Here is a 21,201-nt window from a genome sequence, read left to right as displayed (position 1 = left end):
TGAGGAGTCGTAGGGCGCTACAGCTGCTCTCTTATGAAACAATAGAAGGCTATATGGGCATCAAATCCCCATCAGGCTCCCTTGGCGGTATATCTGCTGCCCCCCGTCCTACACAATACGAATTTGCATAATTTTTTCCAAGATTTCGCCATTAACATGCATAGGCTTAGGTTCTTTCGTGTGCGTATGGTATGAAATTAATTTGGTTTCTAAATTATGGCCTAGATAGAAATGCATATGTTAAGCTGTTGCTGCCTTTTTTCAGGGCAAACAATTACTATCAATGGTGTGGGGTTTTTATGTCTGTGATAGATAGATAGATAGATAGATAGATAGATAGATAGATAGATAGATAGATAGATAGATAGATAGATAGATAGATAGATAGAAATGAGTTGGCAAAACTCAAAAAAAACTGAGGCAATCGGTTGCATCAAAATTTTTAGGTTACATTTTTTTAAGTTTAAGCAGAACTAGCAGATTTTTATTTTGTACTAATACATTTTAATTGTTCTTAAATTGAAATATTTGGGTAAACTAATTCATACATTTAACTTGAACTTATCCAACATGCTGATAAATAGAAATCCCAGTCCAGTTTTCAGTTAAACCTAAGTTTGTGTAAATTAAAAGAAATTAGTTCATAAAACTCAAAACAAAACAAAACAGTTTACTTAAAATGTGTCAGTTCTGTGAACTAGAAAGAAAAAGAAAGTGCTAAATACTCAAAAGTTAATTTGACTGAACTAATTAGTTTAAGTTTGTCCTACTCAAACCAATTAATTATTTTGAGTGATGGGGTTTACACTGATAGATAGATAGATAGACAGACAGACAGACAGACAGACAGACAGACAGATAGATAGATAGATAGATAGATAGATAGATAGATAGATAGATAGATAGATAGATAGATAGATAGACATACAGACAGATAGATAGACAGATATAGATAGACAGACAGACAGAGATAGATTGATAGATAGATAGATAGATAGATAGACAGACAGATAGAAAGATAGACAGATAGATAGATAGACAGACAGACAGATAGATAGATAGACATACAGACAGACAGACAGAAAGAGACAGACAGATAGATTGATAGACAGACAGACAGACAGATAGATAGATAGATAGATAGATAGATAGATAGATAGATAGATAGATAGATAGATAGATAGATAGATAGATAGATAGATAGATAGATAATCATTGTGTAACATCATTGCTCTTCTTTGATTTCTCCTCCATATCTATATTTTATCTGCTCAAATTTTACTATTGTAGGTTAATTATGAAATTTAGGTAAATATATCAGTGGTCGATATAAATCTAAATGCTATGATATCAAGATTAATGTTCTGAGAGTGTTATCTAGCACTTGACACACAAAAATCTTTACCATTGTTTTGGGATGCTGTCATTTAATTATTCAAATCAAGCACTAACTAACAGTCTGCAGAAAGCGCCTGTGACGTTGTATCATATCGATTCATATCAAAACTTTATAATTAATCAGCTTTTGATACCCAAAAACGAATCCCGCCGATTAAGCCACTTTGATAAATATAGCTCATAATTGCACATTTTCGTTAAAATCTGACTTGGATGTCCATATAGTGTTTGATCAAAGCGAGGCGTCGGTTGGACCGACCACTCTTTCATTGAGCGGTTTCCCCCTCACAGCAACGCCGACACTCCGCGTCGACTCACTCGTTCATTCAACACGCAGAACACAGTACTACTACAGCCAACACAGTACACACAGCCTTTGCTTTAAGCTGAGACAAGAAACACATACATACACTCCGTATTTTGTATTAACCCGCCATTTAAAACACTCGTGACGTTTCACAAAAGGCAGCCAATCGCAGCACGGCTGTTATTAGGACAATGGAAAGCTCTCAGCCAATCGCAGGAATGTTCGCCGTGGCGGCAGCCAATGGACTGTGAGCCCTATTGAGAGTAATGCTAGAGGGTTGAGAGAGCAGACTACTGCGTAGGGCTATTACATCCACATACAGCCATTGCAGTACATTCACTATCCAGACAAGACAGTGGTAAGTGTCAGCTTGTAGACATTTCAAAGTGTGAGGTAAGTACAAAAATTGCGAGAAAAGGTCAGGAAACCATAGGGAATTGAAATTTACCTTGTAAAAAAAGCTATTTTAGTGCTGAGGGGATTTTTATGAAACGTTAAAAAATATGGTATTATCCCCTCAGAATAGAATAACCGCTTTTTATTTCATTTGTCTTGATGTACATCTTTAAAAAAACACGGAAAATATTCGGTTTTATTCGAGGATTGAAAATACCTAAAATGTGAAAAAATAAATTTATTCAGACTATTCGAAATGTAACGTTAAGCGGACAACTAGGTGACAGAATTGCGTACAAACAAGGTCTATGGACGGTGATAGTGCCAGCAAGCAGCCATTGCAGCGCTTTATAAGGGATGTCTGTCAGTGAACTATGAGAAATGATAAGAAAGAAAAAAAACAGACTAACGAAAAAATTAAAGCATAACGCCATTGTTATGTGTGTGGATTTATACGCTCGGTGATGTTGAAATGACAGAGATACGGGCGGAAAAAAATCCCCTTCAGAAGCTGCGCTTTACTGTAATGGCTGACTGTACTCGCATAGGAAACAAGGCAAAGCCATAGAGCCATAGACAGGCGCAGTTCGCTTCAACTTTTTCAAATCGTGTTTTCTACCCCGCCGAGCTCAAAGTTCGCGTTTTTCGAGGTGGAAAATAAAAATTCCATCTTCCGTCGTTCCAACCCTGGTATTTTGATATTTTTCCGTGCGTGAGAAGGGTGTTAAATTGAGAGTTGAAGTGAGGTAGGTAATGCGGTCGCGCGGCTCCCCCTTATTGCAAAGCAGTGTAATGGCTGAGCGCTGACACAAAGAGAAGGAGCCATATTCTCAGTGTTAGTGCATGAAGACAAGCGGCCATTGCGAGCCCAGTGCAACTCTGCACAGCACAGACCCAATGTATTACTATACACCAGGCGAATGCACTGGGCTTTTTGCGAAGGAAACAATTTTCGGTCAGGAAAACCGACCCGCGCCGTTTGTTTGTCGTGTCCAAAAGCGAGCAGGAAGGCGGGTGGAGACATTTTAGGGGGACTTTCTTTCATGAAGAAGGCTTTCTCACAAAATGGAAGAAGAAATATTGCCGTCGTTGTTGACCTCCTTTCCTTCAGCGAGACGAGAGTGTGCGCCATTGCTATTTCAACGGTACATAGAGAGAAATGGGCTCTTTTCTATAGAGAACAAGGCGAAAGTGAACTTGATTATTAAGGATTTTTACGAGTTTTTCGATGTCGCGCGTACTTTGGCACATAAGATAACTTTAATTAACTTACTTATTTTCACAGTTTTAACCCTTTTTTAACTTTGAAAAAATACGGTTTTGGAAAAGCGAGCATTTATTACAACTTTTTAATGTTTTAGAAGTGCACGCAAGACTTTATTTTTAAACGCAATATTGTGGAAGGGATCACATTTACGTCATAAATCGACAATTTTTCACATCGCTATTTGAAAATATGCAAAATGCAAGAAAAAAATAACTAGTTAAAAGATGTTCATGTTATCACGTCAAAAGAACAATTTCTTTAGTCAGGTTTATTTTAAAGAGCACATTGCTACAAATTTAAATAGGATATTTGACGAGTATAATTTAACACCTTGTTGATTTTCGATCTAATGTAGAATTTGTTAAATTATGGATGAAATAAAAAAATTATGAATTTTAATTACTTTTTTTTTTTTTTTTTTTTCTCAATTTAGGATATTTAGGCAAAGATGGGGAAGGATCCAACAAAACCAAGAGGCAAAATGTCCTCATACGCATACTTTGTCCAGACCTGCCGTGAGGAGCATAAGAAGAAACACCCTGAGGCAACGGTCAACTTCTCGGAGTTTTCCAAAAAGTGCTCTGAGCGATGGAAGGTCAGTCACACCTTTCATTTACATCGTGTTAATGCCATTTCCCTCTCTTCCCAACAATGATTTTTTTTCTTCTCTTCCTCAGACTATGTCAGCCAAGGAAAAAGGGAAGTTTGAAGATATGGCCAAACTTGACAAGGCACGTTACGAGAGGGAGATGAAGAACTACATTCCACCCAAAGGCGAGAAGAAAAAGAGGTTTAAAGACCCCAACGCACCCAAGAGACCCCCGTAAGCATCTTGCTTGGTCATGAAGATGCGTTGACATTTGTGAAGCATTCAAAGTTAATAATTTTTTTTAATCCTCTGTTCAACCAAAGGTCTGCATTCTTCATTTTCTGCGCCGAATTCCGACCCAAGGTAAAAGAAGAAACCCCTGGTCTGTCTATTGGAGATGTGGCCAAGAAACTGGGTGAGATGTGGAACAAAACATCATCTGAGGAGAAGCAGCCATACGAGAAGAAGGCTGCCAAGCTGAAGGAGAAGTATGAGAAGGTGAGAAAAGATGCCACGCCCAGTCAGCATCAAAACAATGAATAAATGTTATATTGCATTTGCTTTATGAATAAATTTTTTTAAATTAAATTGAACCAAACATTTAATTTTCCTTTTAGGACATTGCCGCCTATCGCTCTAAAGGCAAAGTGGGAGGAGCCACAGCCAAAGCCCCTTCCAAGCCAGACAAGGTTAATGATGAGGATGACGACGACGATGATGAGGAGGAGGAAGATGACGATGATGATGACGACGAGGATGACGAGTAGATAAATAACGTTTAGAGCTTAGCTTGTTGTCTATAAAGCATTTAACCCCCCTGTACACTTTACTGAGGCCATAAAATGGGTAAATAAAATAAAAAAAATTGAGAAAAGCAAAAAAAAAAAGAAATAAGGCTGTGTATATGATATGTTTTTAAGCTGTACAGTTTCTTTTTTTTCCTTTTTTGTATAGTTAACACTACAGAAGTGTCATCTGTGTTCGTCCAAATGCCCCAACCCTTTATTTAGTTCTTAATTTCTTAAAGATGGTTCCAACACCACTATCCTTACCTGGTACAGTTAAAAAAAAATGGGGGTTGTAAAATTGTCTTGGGGTCAGTGGAGTTTTAGACGTGCGCAGCACACAACCTAGTTTCATGTGAGGTTGTAGTTCATATCTTAATGTACTTTTGTTTGTTTACTCTTTTTTTTTTTTTCAGATCAAATATTATCATCATTAGTACAATGCCGTATCAAAGTTATTTTACTGTATTTTGAATACCACTGTAATTGCAGAAATGATTAAAAAAAATGTAATTGTTTTGTTCTGGTATGCTTCTGACATCAATAAACTTTTTTTTTTAAATAAAGATTTTTTTTCATCTTTTCTTCATAGAATTGGATTACCATCTAATTGTGATAAAAATCTTAAAGGCATTTGGAACTCATTCTGTGGAATTTAAAATGTTAAGTGGATTTATCTGAAATTTAATGAACAATTAGATAAAGACTTTGTATTGAACTTTTCTGCAGCTTTTCTAATACTGCAAGTGAAAGGAGAGTTTTATGCGTCTGTCATGTCTACTCCATGTCAAATATTACATTAGATTAATTATTTAGGTAAACACATTAACAGAAGAGCATCATGTACCAATATTAAATGCCTTTTATTTCTAATTCAAAGCTCTTTTTATTACTCAAGACAAAGTGATTCCAAGCTCAATTATCTTTATATGTCTATATTGATTTTTATCATTTTGATTGGTTTATGTTTATATTAGGGCAGTAGATTTGAATGTAAGGTTACAGTACACCAGCCAGTGAGTCCGTTTTGAGGCTTTCATGTTTTTCGTGACAAACATAGAGGCTTAAAAAGAACACATGAATGTATCACCAGATGAAAATCTCGATTAATCCGAGCCGCCTGCTGTTCATCTGGTTAAACTGCATATTACAGCGGTATACAGCGCCATCGTATGATTAGTTTGTGGAATTGTCATATGTTTATACCATGGTTTATACATGGAATGACACTTCAATCAGATTATTATAGAGATCAGCAGCGCCATGATTTTCATTCCCTTATTTTTGAGCTTGTATTTCCAGTGTTTAATATACAGCCGTCTCTCTGCCATTGTGGACGGGATGGATTTTATTTAGTTTTGTATTGTATTCTGAGGCACACGGTTTGTTAATTACAAATTACATGACAAAAAATTAAATTATGTTTCTGGAAAGTCTGACTGTGGCTAGTTGTCTCACTTTTTACTCCAGTAAATATTTATCATGATTTTCTCCCTGTATCTTGGCTACAAAAACAATAACATTTTTGTAATTACCCATGAAAAAAAATACAAATTGAAATTAAAAGCAAAACCATATTGTTAACGTCACTTTATACCTCGTGTGACAACTAGCCCCGGTCTCACTTTCAGTTCATCAATCAAGGGGTTTGACTGAGTTGTGTTCGTCCAGGCCCCGCCCACAACACATGCACTCATTCTTCAGTCAGCGTCTTTTCGCGGCCATGGCAACATCAGTGGGTAACGGACTGTGGACCAGTCGAATGTAAAAGTGCCTCGAATAAAGGTAAGTCATTTACGCATTTCCCTGCAAACGTAGAATTAAATGTAGAACATATCTGTCATATCGCATGTTCTTAGAAGGATTCATAAACTAACAAGTGGACTTCATATTTTGTTTTCTTGTAAATCCTTTTTGTTACCGCTGGCCTAAATCTTAAGCGTCCTGCACTGTTGCCTTATGGGTAATGTAGTTCCTTATTGCAGTTTTCGCTATTTGTCTGCACTCTAAGGCAAACGGAAAAAACTACAAGTCCCTTGCAAAGGAATATGTAAAAGCGGTGACGTTTGTGCTGTTTTTACATACAAGCACGGCTTGATCGATTTGATTTTATAGAAAGAATGATTGAATGGAGTTATTCATGGTCGATTGTCAGATTAATTCGTTTTTAAGAAATAGATCATTCAAGCAATTTGAGGTGTCTCGAACGGTATTTATTATGTGCTTCACGTCAAGTGTCCGACAAAAGAAATTATCTTATTTTTGACAGTCACTGTGTGGGCAGGGCAAAGGTTAATAAACCAAAGTTTAGTACAGCAGTAGTAGTAACTGCAGCTTTGCAACCGAACGTGTAGAGAAATCCTGTGATTGTTGTCAGAGTGAATCCACACTCACGGTGGTGTCAGGTAAAATGGACCAGATAAGATTCAGTTGATTAAGTCATTCTAGATTCAGTCATTGCATTTTAAACAGATGCAATGCTATTACTTAATATTTATAATCTGATTGATTGATTCGACTTTTTTTTAACAGAGGGCAAAAAAAAAAAAAAACATTTTACAGAGGTCGAAGTGGGAAAAAAAAACTATGAATGCTCTTTTTATATTAATAATAAACTATTGGACATCTAAAAGTAAGGCATCATGATTGATATCATAAATATCAAAATGTTTTTTTTCTTTCTTTCTAAATAACCTAATAATTTAAAAAAGACTGTTTAGTTGTTGGCCCATTTGATCTAATACCATCAGCTTATGTCAATATTTATATCTATATTGTATGAATGATGCTTCCATATGTGCCAATATACACACACTTACCACTTGCATACACTCAATTTTTATTGTTAACTATTATCAGTAAAAATACATTTTTTACCACAAAAACTACAATTTTACAGAAATTAAAATGATTAAAAGCACTTCTACATATAAATGTTTGCACAATCTACATGAAAGAGGTTCATACAGAATAGTAACAATGTATTAAATGAGCTTGTTTTTTTTTGTTGTTTTTTTTATTCTAACGCCCACAAATTCAGCTCATTCTATCTGATGGTTTTGCTGTACAGATTCCCCGGAGTATTTTACTCAAACAAAATGGTTTTGACACACAGGTTGACTTCTGCCATAACAGTTCTCTAGATAGCTTTTGGGTTGTATTTTGTTAAATATTTTAAACAAAATAATTGAAGAGACCTGACTTTACACTCAGTGAGTCTGGAAATGTGCAGAGACATTTTAATGCTCCTCTAGATGATTTGCCAGAAAGTGATGTTTTACCCGACTTCACCCCACTTCTGTTTATAAATGTTTTATTTAGCTCTGCATCATCTTATCATCCTCTCTGTTCTTTGACATGTTTAGGACTCATGGCCTTCAATCAACCGCACTCAAATCAGCTTCTGTAATGACGCTGTGAACTCAGGTCGCATCGAAGCAACATTCAGTTTGATTTCTCATCATGAATCTAACTGAGATTTGCGACAACGCTAAGAAAGGAAGAGAATATGCCCTACTGGGAAACTATGATTCATCCATGGTGTACTACCAAGGTGTTATACAGCAGATCCATAAGCACTGTCTGTCCCTCAGAGATCCTGCCCTGAAAGTCAAATGGCAACAAGTAAGGCTCTGATTTAATGTGTTCGTGACCATTTATATTCGTTTGAACAGGTATTAGCCAAATAATATAGTGATGTTGGTACAGTATATGTAATCTGAAGGACTCAATCCACTGTGGTTGCCCCCCCTCTCTGAGCCCAGGTTCGGCAGGAACTGGCAGAGGAATATGAGCAGGTGAAAAGCATTGTAAACACCCTGGAGAGTTTCAAGGTGGACAAACCAGTTGATTTCCCCAACCCTTTGCCTGAAGAGAGCCCAAGGGACCCTGATGTCTGGCCTCCCCCAACCCCAGCGGAGCACAGGTAGCATAGGCAGCTGATTACATAAACCCCTGTGGAGTTCTGTCAGCTGCAGAGCATGCCACACGTCTCCTATCTTCATGCTGTCACTGCCATGTTCACTCATGCGCTGTTTTGTTTGTACTTTTATGAGCATAAAAAAAATTCAACTGAGATATAAACTGAACAAATTTCACATATATGTGACAAACAGAAATGGAATATTGAGACCCTGAACAGGGTTAATATCAAAAGTAGCAGTCAGTATCTGGTGTGTCCAGCAGCTGCTTTAAAGGGTTAGCTCACCCAAAAATGAAATTTCTCTCATTAATTACTAGGGGTGTGATGAGACGGGTATCTCACAAGACGAGATGAGACTCGAAATTGAGTTCACGAGACGAGACAAGATGGCGAAATACATGACTAGAAAAAATATTCTGCAGGTGTATTTGAAATGTTTTAACTAATCATCTTATGCCATTTCAGTTCTACTTTCTGAGTATGAATTATCGGTTGCACTTTATTTTACAGTACGTGCACTTACATGTACTTACAGTATACTTATCCAAGAAAGTACTGGGTAATATAAGGTAAGTACATGGGTTAAGGTTAGGTTTAGGTGTAGGTTCAGTGTTAGTACAATTACTATCATAAGTACATAGTAAGTACATGGGGAACAGGACTGTAAAATAAAATGATACCGAATTATCATATGCAGTAAAAGACAACAATACTCAAGTACTGGAAAAGGTTTTGCCACTAACTCAACTGACTGACTTCTCTTCTGTATGATTTCAGTCTCTTCAGACCTTATACTGTACATGATTTATGAGCTTCTACAACTTTTGACCTCCTAACTGAACTCCTTTTCACAAACTGATCATAAAAATAAAACAGTAAAACTAAAAATGTTAACACTTTACAATAAGGTCTCATTTATTAACATTAATGTATTAACCAACATCAACTAACAATGAGCAATATATTTGCTACAGTATTTATTAATCTTTGTTTATGTTAGTTAATAAAAATAGTCATTCATTGTTAGTTCATGATAGTACACAGTGCATTAACTAATGTTAACAAATGAAACCTTACTATTTGTGCTTAATAAGATTAAGAGAAAACTGTTACTCATTTTAATGGTAACACTTTAGAATAAGTACAACCATAATCACACTCTCTCAATATTCAAAGTGCAAATAATACCAAATTTTTCTTTGATACAGAGCTAAGAGATGGTTACAACTACACTGCCCAGCCTAAAACAGCTTTCATATTGAGAGATATCTGTATTCATCAGGGAGCCGCTTTCAAAATGAGGAGTATTGAAATCACGTTTGAATGCGCGCTCGCGTTTACTTTCACTTTCGTGATCGCGCATACTCTGTAAATATGGAGCGGCGGCAACCGTTATCCAACTGAATTAAATGTTTTTTATGTAAATACAAAGCAAAACGACAGTGGAGGCATAATGTAAACGTAGCGGTGGCATATTCTTTCCTAATCATCCTAACACTCTGTCATGGCAATATCACGAGGCTACTTTTCGCCTCGACGAGATCTCGTCACACCCCTATTAATTACTCACCCTCATGTCGTTCCACACCCGTAAGACCTTCGTTCATGAGCTGGCATTCTGACAAAGAACCTGAAGTGCTGCACTGTTTACAACATGAACAGCATAAGAGATTGACAGTGAAGAGAAGCAATTGTTGAATAAAGTGTGCACAGAATGTTTTCTTGTCACTTTATAACTTAAATTTGAACCACTGTAGTCACATAGACTATTTTAACAATGTCTTTAATACCTTTCTGGTCCTTGAAATTGGTTATGACATTGCTGTGTATAGGGAGATCAGAAAGCTCTCAGATTTCATCAAAAATAACTTAATTTGTGTTCCGAAGATGAACGAAGGTCTGACGGGTGTGGAGCGACAGGAGGGTGAGTAATTAATGACAGAAATGTAATTTTTGGGTGAACTAACCCTTTAAGTGCTACAGTGTATCTCATCCTCATGGACTGCAACAGATTTGCCAGTTCTTGCTGTTAAATGTTACTCCACTCTTCCACTTGCAAGCTCTCAAACACGTCTGGAGGTACATATGGTTATTAGGGCTGCAACTAATTTTGACACCATTTTCTTTAAGAGCTGCTGTGCAGCCAAAAATTATATACCAGTTATCACTGTAAAGCTGCTTTGACACAATCTGCATTGTAAAAAGCGCTATATAAATAAAGGTAAGGTGACTTGACTAATGATTATTTTGGTAACCGATTTGTTGGCCGATTATTTCTTCAATTAATCGGATAACAAAAAAAACCCCTAATTTTCTTTTTTCTTTTTCTCCACACAAAATGGACTAACACAAATTTAGTGAATCTGTTTTTGCAAATGTGGTCACATGGACCTGATGCCTGATGATATTACTCTGTCTGATCATAGGGGACCTGCCCAAGTGAAGAAGCCGGTCACTGTATCAAAGCCTCAGAGGAAAGAGTCACCTGGGATGCAGCATCGTGGACCTGTGGGGAGGGGTCAGCCGAACGTCAAATCAGATAGACCGAGCACCCGTGACGGCCGTGGAAATAAAGCTAAGGAGGAAAAAGTAAATTACTCATGCTGTTAAACCGAATGTACAAGATGAGGAAAACATGTCTGAGTCAGATTTGGATCTATGCTTGATTTAATTTCAGCTTAGACCATTTAAGTTTTGGTCAGGTACCTATTATCATGTGTCCTATCTGTCTGTGTTGTCAGAGTAAGAAGAATGCCCAGGAGGGTGTTGGTGATGTGGAACAGAGGAAGTTTGATGGCACTGGCTATGACAGCGATCTGGTGGATGCACTGGAGAGAGATATTGTGTCCCGGAATCTCAATATCCACTGGTATTGTGCCATTTTACTACTAGTTTTACTTTTCAAGTATTTATGATTAAATAGTATATATACATATTAAAGGGTTAGTTCACCCAAAAATGAAAATTCTATCATTAATTACTCACCCTCATGTCGTTCGACACCCATAAGACCATGGTTCATCTTCGGAATGTAAACGAAGATGTTTTTGATGAAACCCGAGAGGTATCTGACCCATCCGTACAAAAGAAAGGTACTAAAGTACTAAGGAAATGTTAAAACATTCCTTGTGACTGCAGTGGTTCAACCTTAATTTTATGAAGCACCGTGAATACTTTTGTGCACCAAAACAAAAAGAACTACTTCATTCAGCAATATCTTCTCTTACATTATTTATGTTCAGCGCTTCCAGGATTTATGTCAGAACACCAGCTCAGTATTGGCTGACGCTGTTCACAGCCAGGCAATATGGAGTCTGCGTTCTGACATAGAACCTGGAAGAGCTGAAGGTAAACAGCAATGTCTTCAGTACCTTTCTGGACCTTGAAAGTGGTGGTTGAATTGCTGTCTATGGAGGAGTCGGATACCTATTAGATTTCATCAAAAAATATCTTAATTTGTGTTCTGAAGATGAACGAAGGTCTTACAGGTGTGGAACGACATGAGGGTGAGTAATTAATGACAGAATTTTCATTTTTGGGTGAACTAAAAAATGTGTTCCCTCATTTCACTAAATTGTGGCCATGTTATACTAATTTGGCTCTCAATAATAGCGATTAGACCAAATAACCACGATCAGACAGTTATCAATAATAGAGAGAGACAAGCCTACCCATAACTGTTAAACACTAAGTACTGAAGTACAACATGTGTCAATATGTCTATGCACTTTAGGGCATTAGCAGAATCGGAACGCCTGTCATTCATAAAATGTAACAAATCTCACACCTTGTATGTTCATTCATTAAAGAGATAGTTCGCCCTAAAAATGAAAATTCTGTCATCATTTACTCACCCTCATGTCTTTGCAAACCAGTAAGACTCATTTGTCTTTGAAACACAATTGAAGATATTTTAATGAAATAAGAGATTTCTGTCCCTCCACTGACAGTCTATGTAACTACCACTTTGACACTTTAAAATGTTCATAAAGATTATAAAACCAATCTATACATAGGCGTAATTTGCGGGTGGGACGGGTGGGACATGTCCCCACCACTTTTTGAAAGGGTCGATATTGTCCCCACCACTTTTTGAAACATCTCGCGGATATCTAATACAAAAGAAACACCTCTAGTTGATTATCAATTTAAGTTAATAATAGGCGATCTGGCGCTGGGATGTGTTGTTTTTGAAATCATGTTGAGTGCTAGTTGTCGCTGTTATCAGAGGCGCAACAGTGTTCTCTTGGCGCTCGTGCACGCTGCGCAGTGTTCACACGGACGAGCGCTTCAATCTATCGCTTAACTGCTGCAGAGACTCTCTATTTGTTACGTTGAATCACAAAACAAAATACAAATAAACGTGTCCCTGCTTTTGATATACAATCACTGACAAACATCTTTGGTTTTAATGAGAGAAAAAAAAATCATACATGGTTGGTTGGATTCGAACCCAGAATCTCTTGCATGCTAAACGAAAATGTTGCCTCCAATCCATCAGGACAATCTATTTTTTACAGCGGATCCACGTATTTATTAACTAATATACATACTCTCGAGACATTGTATTATAGCAGATGTAAGGAAGAAACTATCATATTAATTTTAATATCATATTATTATTATTATAATAATACAATTACAATACCCCCCCCACATACACATTCCTGTCCCACCCACTTTTTAAAACAAAGTTACGCCACTGAATCTATATGAATTGAACAGTTTAGTCCAAATTTTCTGAAAAGACACAATCAATTTATATGATGAACAGATTGAATTTAGGCTTTTATTCACACATAAACATTCAGCAATCCACACATCAGATATGGTAAACAGAAGCTCAAGCATGTTTGCTTGACGTGCAAGAACCAATAAGGTTCATTCTCGTGTGTTACGCAGCACGTTTGAGCTTCTGCAAGAACCAATGAAGTTTGTTCTTGCCTGTCAAGTCTAAATTTAATCTGTTCACCATATAAAGCGATCGAATCTCTTCAGAAGATTGAGTAAACTGCTTGATTCATATGGATAACTTTTACATATCTTTATGCAGTGGCAGTTGCGTGGACTGTCAATGGAGGGACAGAAATCTCTCAGATTTCATTTAAAATATCTTCATTAGTGTTTCGAAGATGAACGAAAAGGTTTGGAATGACAATTTTTGGATGAACTAATCCTATACATATTTTGGCTAGTTTGATTATTCTCTCAGCATCCAAAAAAAGTTTGCACTTTCAGTTCTCTTTAACATATTTTTATAAAATTCCAATCCATTCAGCACATTTTCTATCAAAAGTAGCCCAGAAAATGTGACAAAAGTTCCTACTGCAGGCACTGGCTGTATAAATAGCGATGCAGTAAGTTTAGTTTTCATACTTCACCAGTGTAGTTGTTGTGTGTTGAGTCAGCGACAGCTGTCAGTCACAGTGGCAGTTAGTGATTCAGTGCTGGACGGTGATTCAGGCAAGCTGTCATGTGTTACTGTTCATGCAGGGATGACATAGCAGATCTGGAAGATGCCAAAAAGCTGCTGAGAGAAGCAGTGGTCCTGCCTATGTGGATGCCAGACTTCTTCAAGGGGATCCGCCGCCCGTGGAAGGTTAATATGTTAGATGACACCTGATGCCAGAGTTTGACATCTGAGCATACATGCATATGGGTGCATAGTCTGTCATAATATGTATTTGCCAACATTTATGTGTCCATTTCTTTTTATCATAGTTTTTTACTCCACCAGAGGGCGCTGTTATACTAGTTTGTTATGTAGGACAGAAAGCATATTTTTCAACACAAGCTCTCGGTATCATTCATCACAATGAGTATGGCTGATATATTTCTATTTCAGTTTGTTTTTTACATGCCATCTGGTCTATTGAAGTGTTTTTTTCCCCCACAAACCATCAACTGCATCTTTGTTTTTTTTTAATTTCGTGCCCATGTGAAGATGATACCAATGCATGTTGTTCTTAAACAATCAGGGGGTGCTGATGGTGGGGCCACCAGGTACAGGGAAGACCATGCTGGCTAAAGCAGTTGCGACCGAATGTGGCACAACATTTTTCAATGTGTCATCCTCCACGCTGACCTCAAAGTACAGGGGAGAGTCTGAGAAACTGGTGCGGCTCCTCTTTGAAATGGTGAGAGATCTCCAAGGAATCAATGTACACGCTACGATATTGTTTGTCCATTAATTGTTTTTGGTTTTGGATGGGAGGAAAACTAAAATCAGCTCAACACAGAATATTAAGAATACTCTCTCAACAACATCAAAAAACGAAACGCCGATTACAAACAAAATGTACATGGATAGACGGTAGAGACCTGTATATTCTAACATGGGGACCAATTATTTCAAATGCATGTTTGAAGTGAATTTATTTACTGTGTCTTGATATCTTTTGCATTATTTACAGGTACTTTTATAGTTATTTAGATAACAGTATTCTTTCATAAAAGCAAAAGATGTTGAGTTGACATTAATGGCCAACATGCTTTATGTTTTAATAAAGAAAAAGGTAGTCAGTTTGTTAGTTACTGAAAAAAATCCCTCATAAAAGGTAAAACACTTGTGAAATCAGTTATGATTTGACTTAAATGGGCAATATGCTGTTTTTTAGTGAAAAGTTAGTCAGTTAGCTAGTAGTTAGTTGTTAGCAAGAAAGGTATTTAGTTAGAAAAAAAATTCATAAAAGGTAATAAAATACCCCTGATAAGCAATGTTGATTTGACATTAATGGTAAACTTTTTATAGGAAAGTAATTAGTTAATGAAAATTCTAAAAAAAAACCCATATCTTTATAAAAGGTAAAAAAAAAAAAGACTCCTTAAAATTGGTGTTGATTTGAAATTATAGGCAAAATACTGTGTTTTTATGGGGAAAAAGTTAGTTATGTAGTTAGTCGTTTAGTTAGCTAACCAGATAGTTGGTTAGAGAAAAAATGCCCTCATAAAAGGTAAAAAAAAACTCCTGAAAATCAGTGTCGATTTGACATAAATGGACAATACACTGTTTTTTAGTTAGTTAGTTAGTTAGTCGGTTAGTTAGTTAGCCAGGTAGTTAGAAAATATATGCCCTCATAAAAGGTAAAATAGTTAGCAATGTTGTTGAAACACTGTGTTTACATAGTGAAAAAGGTTAATTAGAGAAAAAAAATATGCCTTTACTAAAGATTAAATCAATTTCAGGTGTCAATATTTTTTTTTTTATTCTGATTGTGACCCACTTTAAAAAAAAAAAAACTTCCTGAAATTAATTACAATACAAGATCTGATAAACTAAAAATGTTGGTCATGTTATAGGATTATTTTTGTATTAACAGGCTCGTTTTTATGCTCCTACAACAATTTTTATTGATGAGATCGACTCTATGTGCGGGAGGCGGGGCACATCAGATAAACATGAGGCCAGTCGTAGAGTGAAGTCAGAATTACTCGTGCAGATGGATGGTGAGTTTTGTGTAGTAAGCGACCCTGCTATGATAGTACAATGAATAATGCCGCCTTATTTTAACGCCCACCCGTGTAATGGCATCAGGTGTAGGAGGTGCTCAAGAGAGTGATGATCCCTCTAAAATGGTAATGGTCCTGGCTGCCACTAACTTCCCCTGGGACATTGATGAGGCTCTAAGGAGACGACTGGAGAAGAGGATCTACATTCCACTGCCCACTGGTAATCTAACACCCTCACACACAAACGCCCATCAACAGGACAACATACTCCAGGCAGTCACGGCTCCTCTGATTTCTCCATGCATCTCACCCACTCATAAATGAACCAGCCTGACTAATTTCTATCCATTCACAATGTGCTGTATAGTTCAGTTTGTTAGTCATTACTCATGAGCTTTCATTGTCTGATGCAACTCTTTTGTTATAGTTAAAGGGCCTGAATTTTAGAATTTAAATAGGAGATAAAAATATGTCATATTTTAAAAAGGTCATATTTCTCCCTGAAACCAAATGGACAAAATTAGAAATTGTATAAATAAAATGAAGCTTATTTTTAGGATCATTAAGATTTTTGAAAATGTGTCATTTTTCATGACACTTAAGCACATTTTGAAATAACTTAAATGTTATAACATTTTATTTAAAGGGTACATATTATGCAAAATTAACTTTTATAAGGTGTTTGAACATAGATGTGTGTCCGCAGTGTGTGCGAACAACCAGTCTATAATGATCATTTTTTATAATTCCCATAAATCAAAAGCAGTCTCTTCAAACGAGCTGATTGACATTCCCACCTACATCATGGGGAGAGGCCCCGCCCATGACTGGTGACGATCTGCCCTATTAGCACACAGTTCTGAGTGAAAAGCACAGAGTCAACATATAAGCCTTATTCAAACATATAGGCTTATATAGGCAGTTTCTGACATTTTCAGTGTGTGAGATTGTCCTGTTTTGTTGTTGCCAGTGTTCTGGCAATCTGTCCTACACCGGTATGCCAGAGCATGAGCTCTTGAAGCTCCTCACTGTTCTTGAAAGGGGGCTGAGAGCACCAGCTCATTTGCATTTAAAGGGACACACACAAAAACGCAGCATTGTTGCTCACCACAAAAAATGGCAATTTTAACATTCTATAGAAAATTATCTGTGGGGTGTTTTGAGGTAAAAAATTCACATAGACACTCTGGGGACATCAGAGACTTATTTTACATCTTGTAAAAAAGGGGCATAGTAATATATATCTATATATACATCTCAACAAAAAGCATGTTCTATGTAATGTCAATGTAAAAAAAAATGACATTAAAGGGTTGGTTCACCCAAAAATGAAAATTCTGTCATTAATTACTCACCCTCATGTTGTTCCAAACCCCTAAGACTTTCGTTCATCTTCAGAACACAAATTAAGATGTTTTTGATTACATCTGAGAGCTTTCTATTCCTCCATTGACTGCCTTCGCAGCTGAAATTTTGACACTTCTATTAGTTCATAAAGAGATCATAAAACTAATCCATAAGAATTGAGTGGTTATTCCAAATTTTCTGAAGAGACAAGATCGCTTTATATGATTGAATTTAGGCTTATGTTCACACATATACATGAAGGTGAGTAATTAATGACAGAATTTTCATTTTTAGTTGAACTAACCCTTTAACATATTGCATACCCTAATTAAAAATATGTGTCAAATAAATTTTGTATACTTAAAGGGATGGTTCACCCAAAAATGAAAATTCTGAAAATTAATCACTCGTTCTCATGTCGTTCTAAACCTGTGAGACTATAGTTCATCTTCAGAACAAAAAATTAAGATATTTTATATTTTATTATTTTTGATAAAATCTGAGCGCTTTCTGTTTCCCCATAGACAGCTACGCAACTACCAATTTGATGCTTCAAAACTAATCCATATGAATTGAGCAGTTTAGTTCAAATTTTCTGAAGAGACACAATCTCTTTATATAATAAACAGATTTATTTTAGGCTTTTATTCACATGTAAACATTGATTGGCAAACATAAACAGAAGCTCATCCGAACCAGCTTGACATGCTAAAACAAACCTCTTGTGTGAAGCTCAAACGTGTTGCGTAACACGAGAATGAACCTCGTTGGTTTTTGCACGTTAAGCAAACATGTTTAAGCTTCCATTTACCACAACTGATGTTTGAGTTGATGAGTGTTAATATGTGAATATAAGCCTAAATTCAATCTGTTCATCATATAAATCTCTTCATTAAGATCTTATGAACTTTTTGAAGCGTCAAACTGGTAGTTTCATAGCTGTCTAGGAAGGAACAGTAATCTCTCCGATTTCAACAAAAAGATTCTCATTTGTGGTGTGAAGATCAATGAAGGTCTTACTGGTGTGGCACGACATGAAGGTGAGTAATTAATGACAGAATTTTCATTTTTGGGTGAACTAACCCTTTAACATTAAACCATTTGTGTCTCAATCTGCTTGTTAAGTCTGATGTTAGCGTTTCCAGGTACAAAAGCTCTATATTTTCAAATGCAAATGATTAAGGCTCAAGAAAAAAGAGGCATCTAGCATCATTGATGCCAAACCTGTCATATTATTTATCTGAGTAACGTGAATGAGATTTGAGAGCATGCGGGATAATGTTTTGACGATCACATTGCTTTGCACATAACATTTTTATTGTTTTATCAAAACAGGAGAACAATAAAAAAAAAAATAAAACTTAATAGAAGTAAACAAAGTGCAATCATTTGTTTTGTAAAAACTTGGCTTTCATCAAACCATCACTGAACTCCACAGCTAAAGGACGGGCAGAACTGTTAAAGATCAACCTAAGGGAAGTTGAAGTGGCATCTGACGTGGATCTCACCCTCATCGCTGAGAAAATTGAGGGTTATTCAGGAGCTGACATCACCAACGTCTGCAGGTACAGTGTGTTTTCAGGATTACAGATAACACCTTGTCCTAACTGAATGTGATGTGACAGGTTTCAAGCATCAAGTCATTTTTCTGCCCTTGCTAAAGATCTAATGCAGTGCAAAGCAACAAAATCACAGCCAAAAAGAACAGGCTCAAGCTCAAACAGTGGCTGCCTGGGACCCGTTAGTATATTTTCCATTAATTTTCCCTTCAGCGTTGCAGAAAATTCCTGAATGTAAGAGTTATCTCGAATCAAACCAACCAGCTCTAGCTGCTTCAGCTAAAAGGACAAAGTGTTTAAAAGGGACTCATTTCATAAAGCATTGAAAATGATTTCATCAATTCAGTCAGAATTGATCAGTCAAAATTCAGAGTTTATGTTTTGTATTTGCATATGAAGATGCGATGAAAGACGGTAATCACTTTAACACTTAAAGAGGACCTTTTATAAAATTTTGGGGCTACTAGAATAGGTTTTTATGCTTGAATGTTAAAAAAAAAAACACCTAATTGTTTGCATATTTTACTTTGTTGCAGCACCTCTCTTCCCAGTCTGTCAGTAACGCACTGTTTAGTTCATGTCTCTATGAAGCCCCTCCTTCTGAAAAGCAATGTGCTCTGATTGGTCAGCTGGACCAGTGTGTTGTGATTAGGTGTGGGAATCACAGGGTACCTCACGATATGATTCGATACATGGCTCATGATACCGATAATATCACGATACAGCAATTCTGTGATAATCAATGTAGACAATCCTATAATGATACATATCTGTCTAACTATGAAAACAAGTGCAGGTTTTCCAGACTTTGGACTTAAACGTGGCTGGGGCATCTATTATTTTACTCACACTGCTGTCCACCAAACCTCTTTTTATTTAAGCTAGTTAAGTTATGTTCACGTTTCCCTCATGTGCTTCGAATGTGTTTCGGAAATGTCACGCCCCTGTTCCATAACCGCAAGTTTCAACACACTACTAACTCAGTCAGGCCCCGCCCCTTATTTAAATGAGGAATATTGTGACTTTTCCGTATCTGGATGAACACTCAAGACTAAAGGTGTTTCAGGGATTTCAGAAAGTGCTTACTGATATAGAGAATAACTCCATTTTAAGTGGACCTTTTTCATGCTCAAACAGCAACATTACACACTAAAGAAAGCTGAAAACGTAAAAAAGCATAATAGGTCCTCTTTAAATGAAGCTGTATGCTTTAAATATGTAAATTTATTGTGTGAATTTGACTGACAGATCTATGTTTGCGCTCTCAGAGATGCATCAATGATGGCGATGCGAAGGAGGATCCAGGGTCTGAGTCCGGAGGAGATCCGTGCTCTTTCTAAAGATGAGCTGCAGATGCCAGTCACCATGGCGGACTTTGAGCTTGCACTCAAAAAGATCTCAAAATCCGTCTCGGCTGCAGACCTGGAGAAGTATGAGTCCTGGATGTCCGAGTTTGGGTCTGTATAAAAACAAACGACAGCTACAAGTGTGAACGTGGGAGAACACACTGTGGACTAATACTTGAAAAAAGGCACGGTTTTATGTTTCAACAAATTTTTCATATTCAAATATGCTACTGAAAACTAGTCAAACCAGTGTTCAGTTGTGTTTGGACCGAGAAGAGTTGCACCTTCAAATGTCATAAATGCACTACCGGTCTGTGTATGGCACTGAGCCACCTTTTATTTGTTTCTAGCATCTCAGTTTCAAGTAATTTCTAACTTCATTCTCTGCTAACAGATGGAAATCACCTGAGTTGCTAATGTCTGTTTTAAGTTTCAAAAGCTGAAAAGCTTGTAAAAATGATACTTGACAAGGGAGAACAGCATAATTCTGGTACTGTACTGGATGTTTTTTAATGTTTAATGGTGTGTAGACACTCATAGGTACTGTGTTCTTTTATTTGTTTTACTTGATAGTTCTAATAAAATTAACATTTATTCTCTACCTATTATGTTTATTTACTTTCTCAATACACGTTTTAATTATAGACCTTAGAGAAACAAGCGCACAGCCATCTTTAGAATTTTGTGTTTGAACCTCCGTTTTTATTGTAAAGTAATTATGAGCATTGTAATGTTAGAAGCGGATGTTATAACAAATGTCAGTAGACTGGGAAGATTTTAAAATGAGCGCTTGTAAGATCTTACCTTCATGCTGTGGAAATACAAACTGGAAGACA

At 36.6% G+C, this 21,201-nt stretch overlaps 2 protein-coding genes across 4 annotated transcripts; both read left to right on the top strand.

Moving 5' to 3' along the window:
- The first annotated feature begins 1,909 nt into the window (after positions 1–1,909).
- Positions 1,910–5,308, top strand: hmgb1a (high mobility group box 1a). 2 transcript variants are annotated; one of them, XM_048179875.1, is made up of 5 exons: positions 1,910–2,063; positions 3,802–3,963; positions 4,046–4,191; positions 4,281–4,455; positions 4,575–5,308. In XM_048179875.1, the coding sequence occupies exons 2-5, from the start codon at positions 3,817–3,819 to the stop codon at positions 4,722–4,724; spliced, it is 618 nt and encodes a 205-aa protein (XP_048035832.1). In that variant the 5' UTR covers positions 1,910–2,063; positions 3,802–3,816; the 3' UTR covers positions 4,725–5,308. The 2 variants fall into 2 exon arrangements, with proteins under 2 accessions (XP_048035832.1, XP_048035834.1); XM_048179877.1 differs by lacking the exon at positions 1,910–2,063 and adding an exon at positions 2,074–2,098.
- Positions 5,309–6,371: 1,063 nt separating this feature from the next.
- On the top strand, positions 6,372–20,966 carry katnal1 (katanin p60 subunit A-like 1). Of its 2 annotated transcripts, none has more exons than XM_048179873.1 (11): positions 6,372–6,527; positions 8,108–8,366; positions 8,507–8,667; positions 11,091–11,253; positions 11,406–11,533; positions 14,158–14,263; positions 14,643–14,801; positions 15,984–16,110; positions 16,199–16,333; positions 18,899–19,025; positions 20,288–20,966. In XM_048179873.1, the coding sequence occupies exons 2-11, from the start codon at positions 8,205–8,207 to the stop codon at positions 20,484–20,486; spliced, it is 1,467 nt and encodes a 488-aa protein (XP_048035830.1). In that variant the 5' UTR covers positions 6,372–6,527; positions 8,108–8,204; the 3' UTR covers positions 20,487–20,966. The 2 variants fall into 2 exon arrangements, with proteins under 2 accessions (XP_048035830.1, XP_048035831.1); XM_048179874.1 differs by lacking the exon at positions 6,372–6,527 and adding an exon at positions 6,998–7,147.
- The last annotated feature ends 235 nt before the right edge of the window (positions 20,967–21,201 follow it).

Source organism: Megalobrama amblycephala, linkage group LG2 (genome assembly GCF_018812025.1).
Source record: "Megalobrama amblycephala isolate DHTTF-2021 linkage group LG2, ASM1881202v1, whole genome shotgun sequence".
In the NCBI taxonomy this organism is placed as follows: Eukaryota; Metazoa; Chordata; class Actinopteri; order Cypriniformes; family Xenocyprididae; genus Megalobrama; species Megalobrama amblycephala.
Note: the sequence above shows the minus strand (reverse complement) of the source record. Positions and strands in the feature narration are given on the sequence as shown.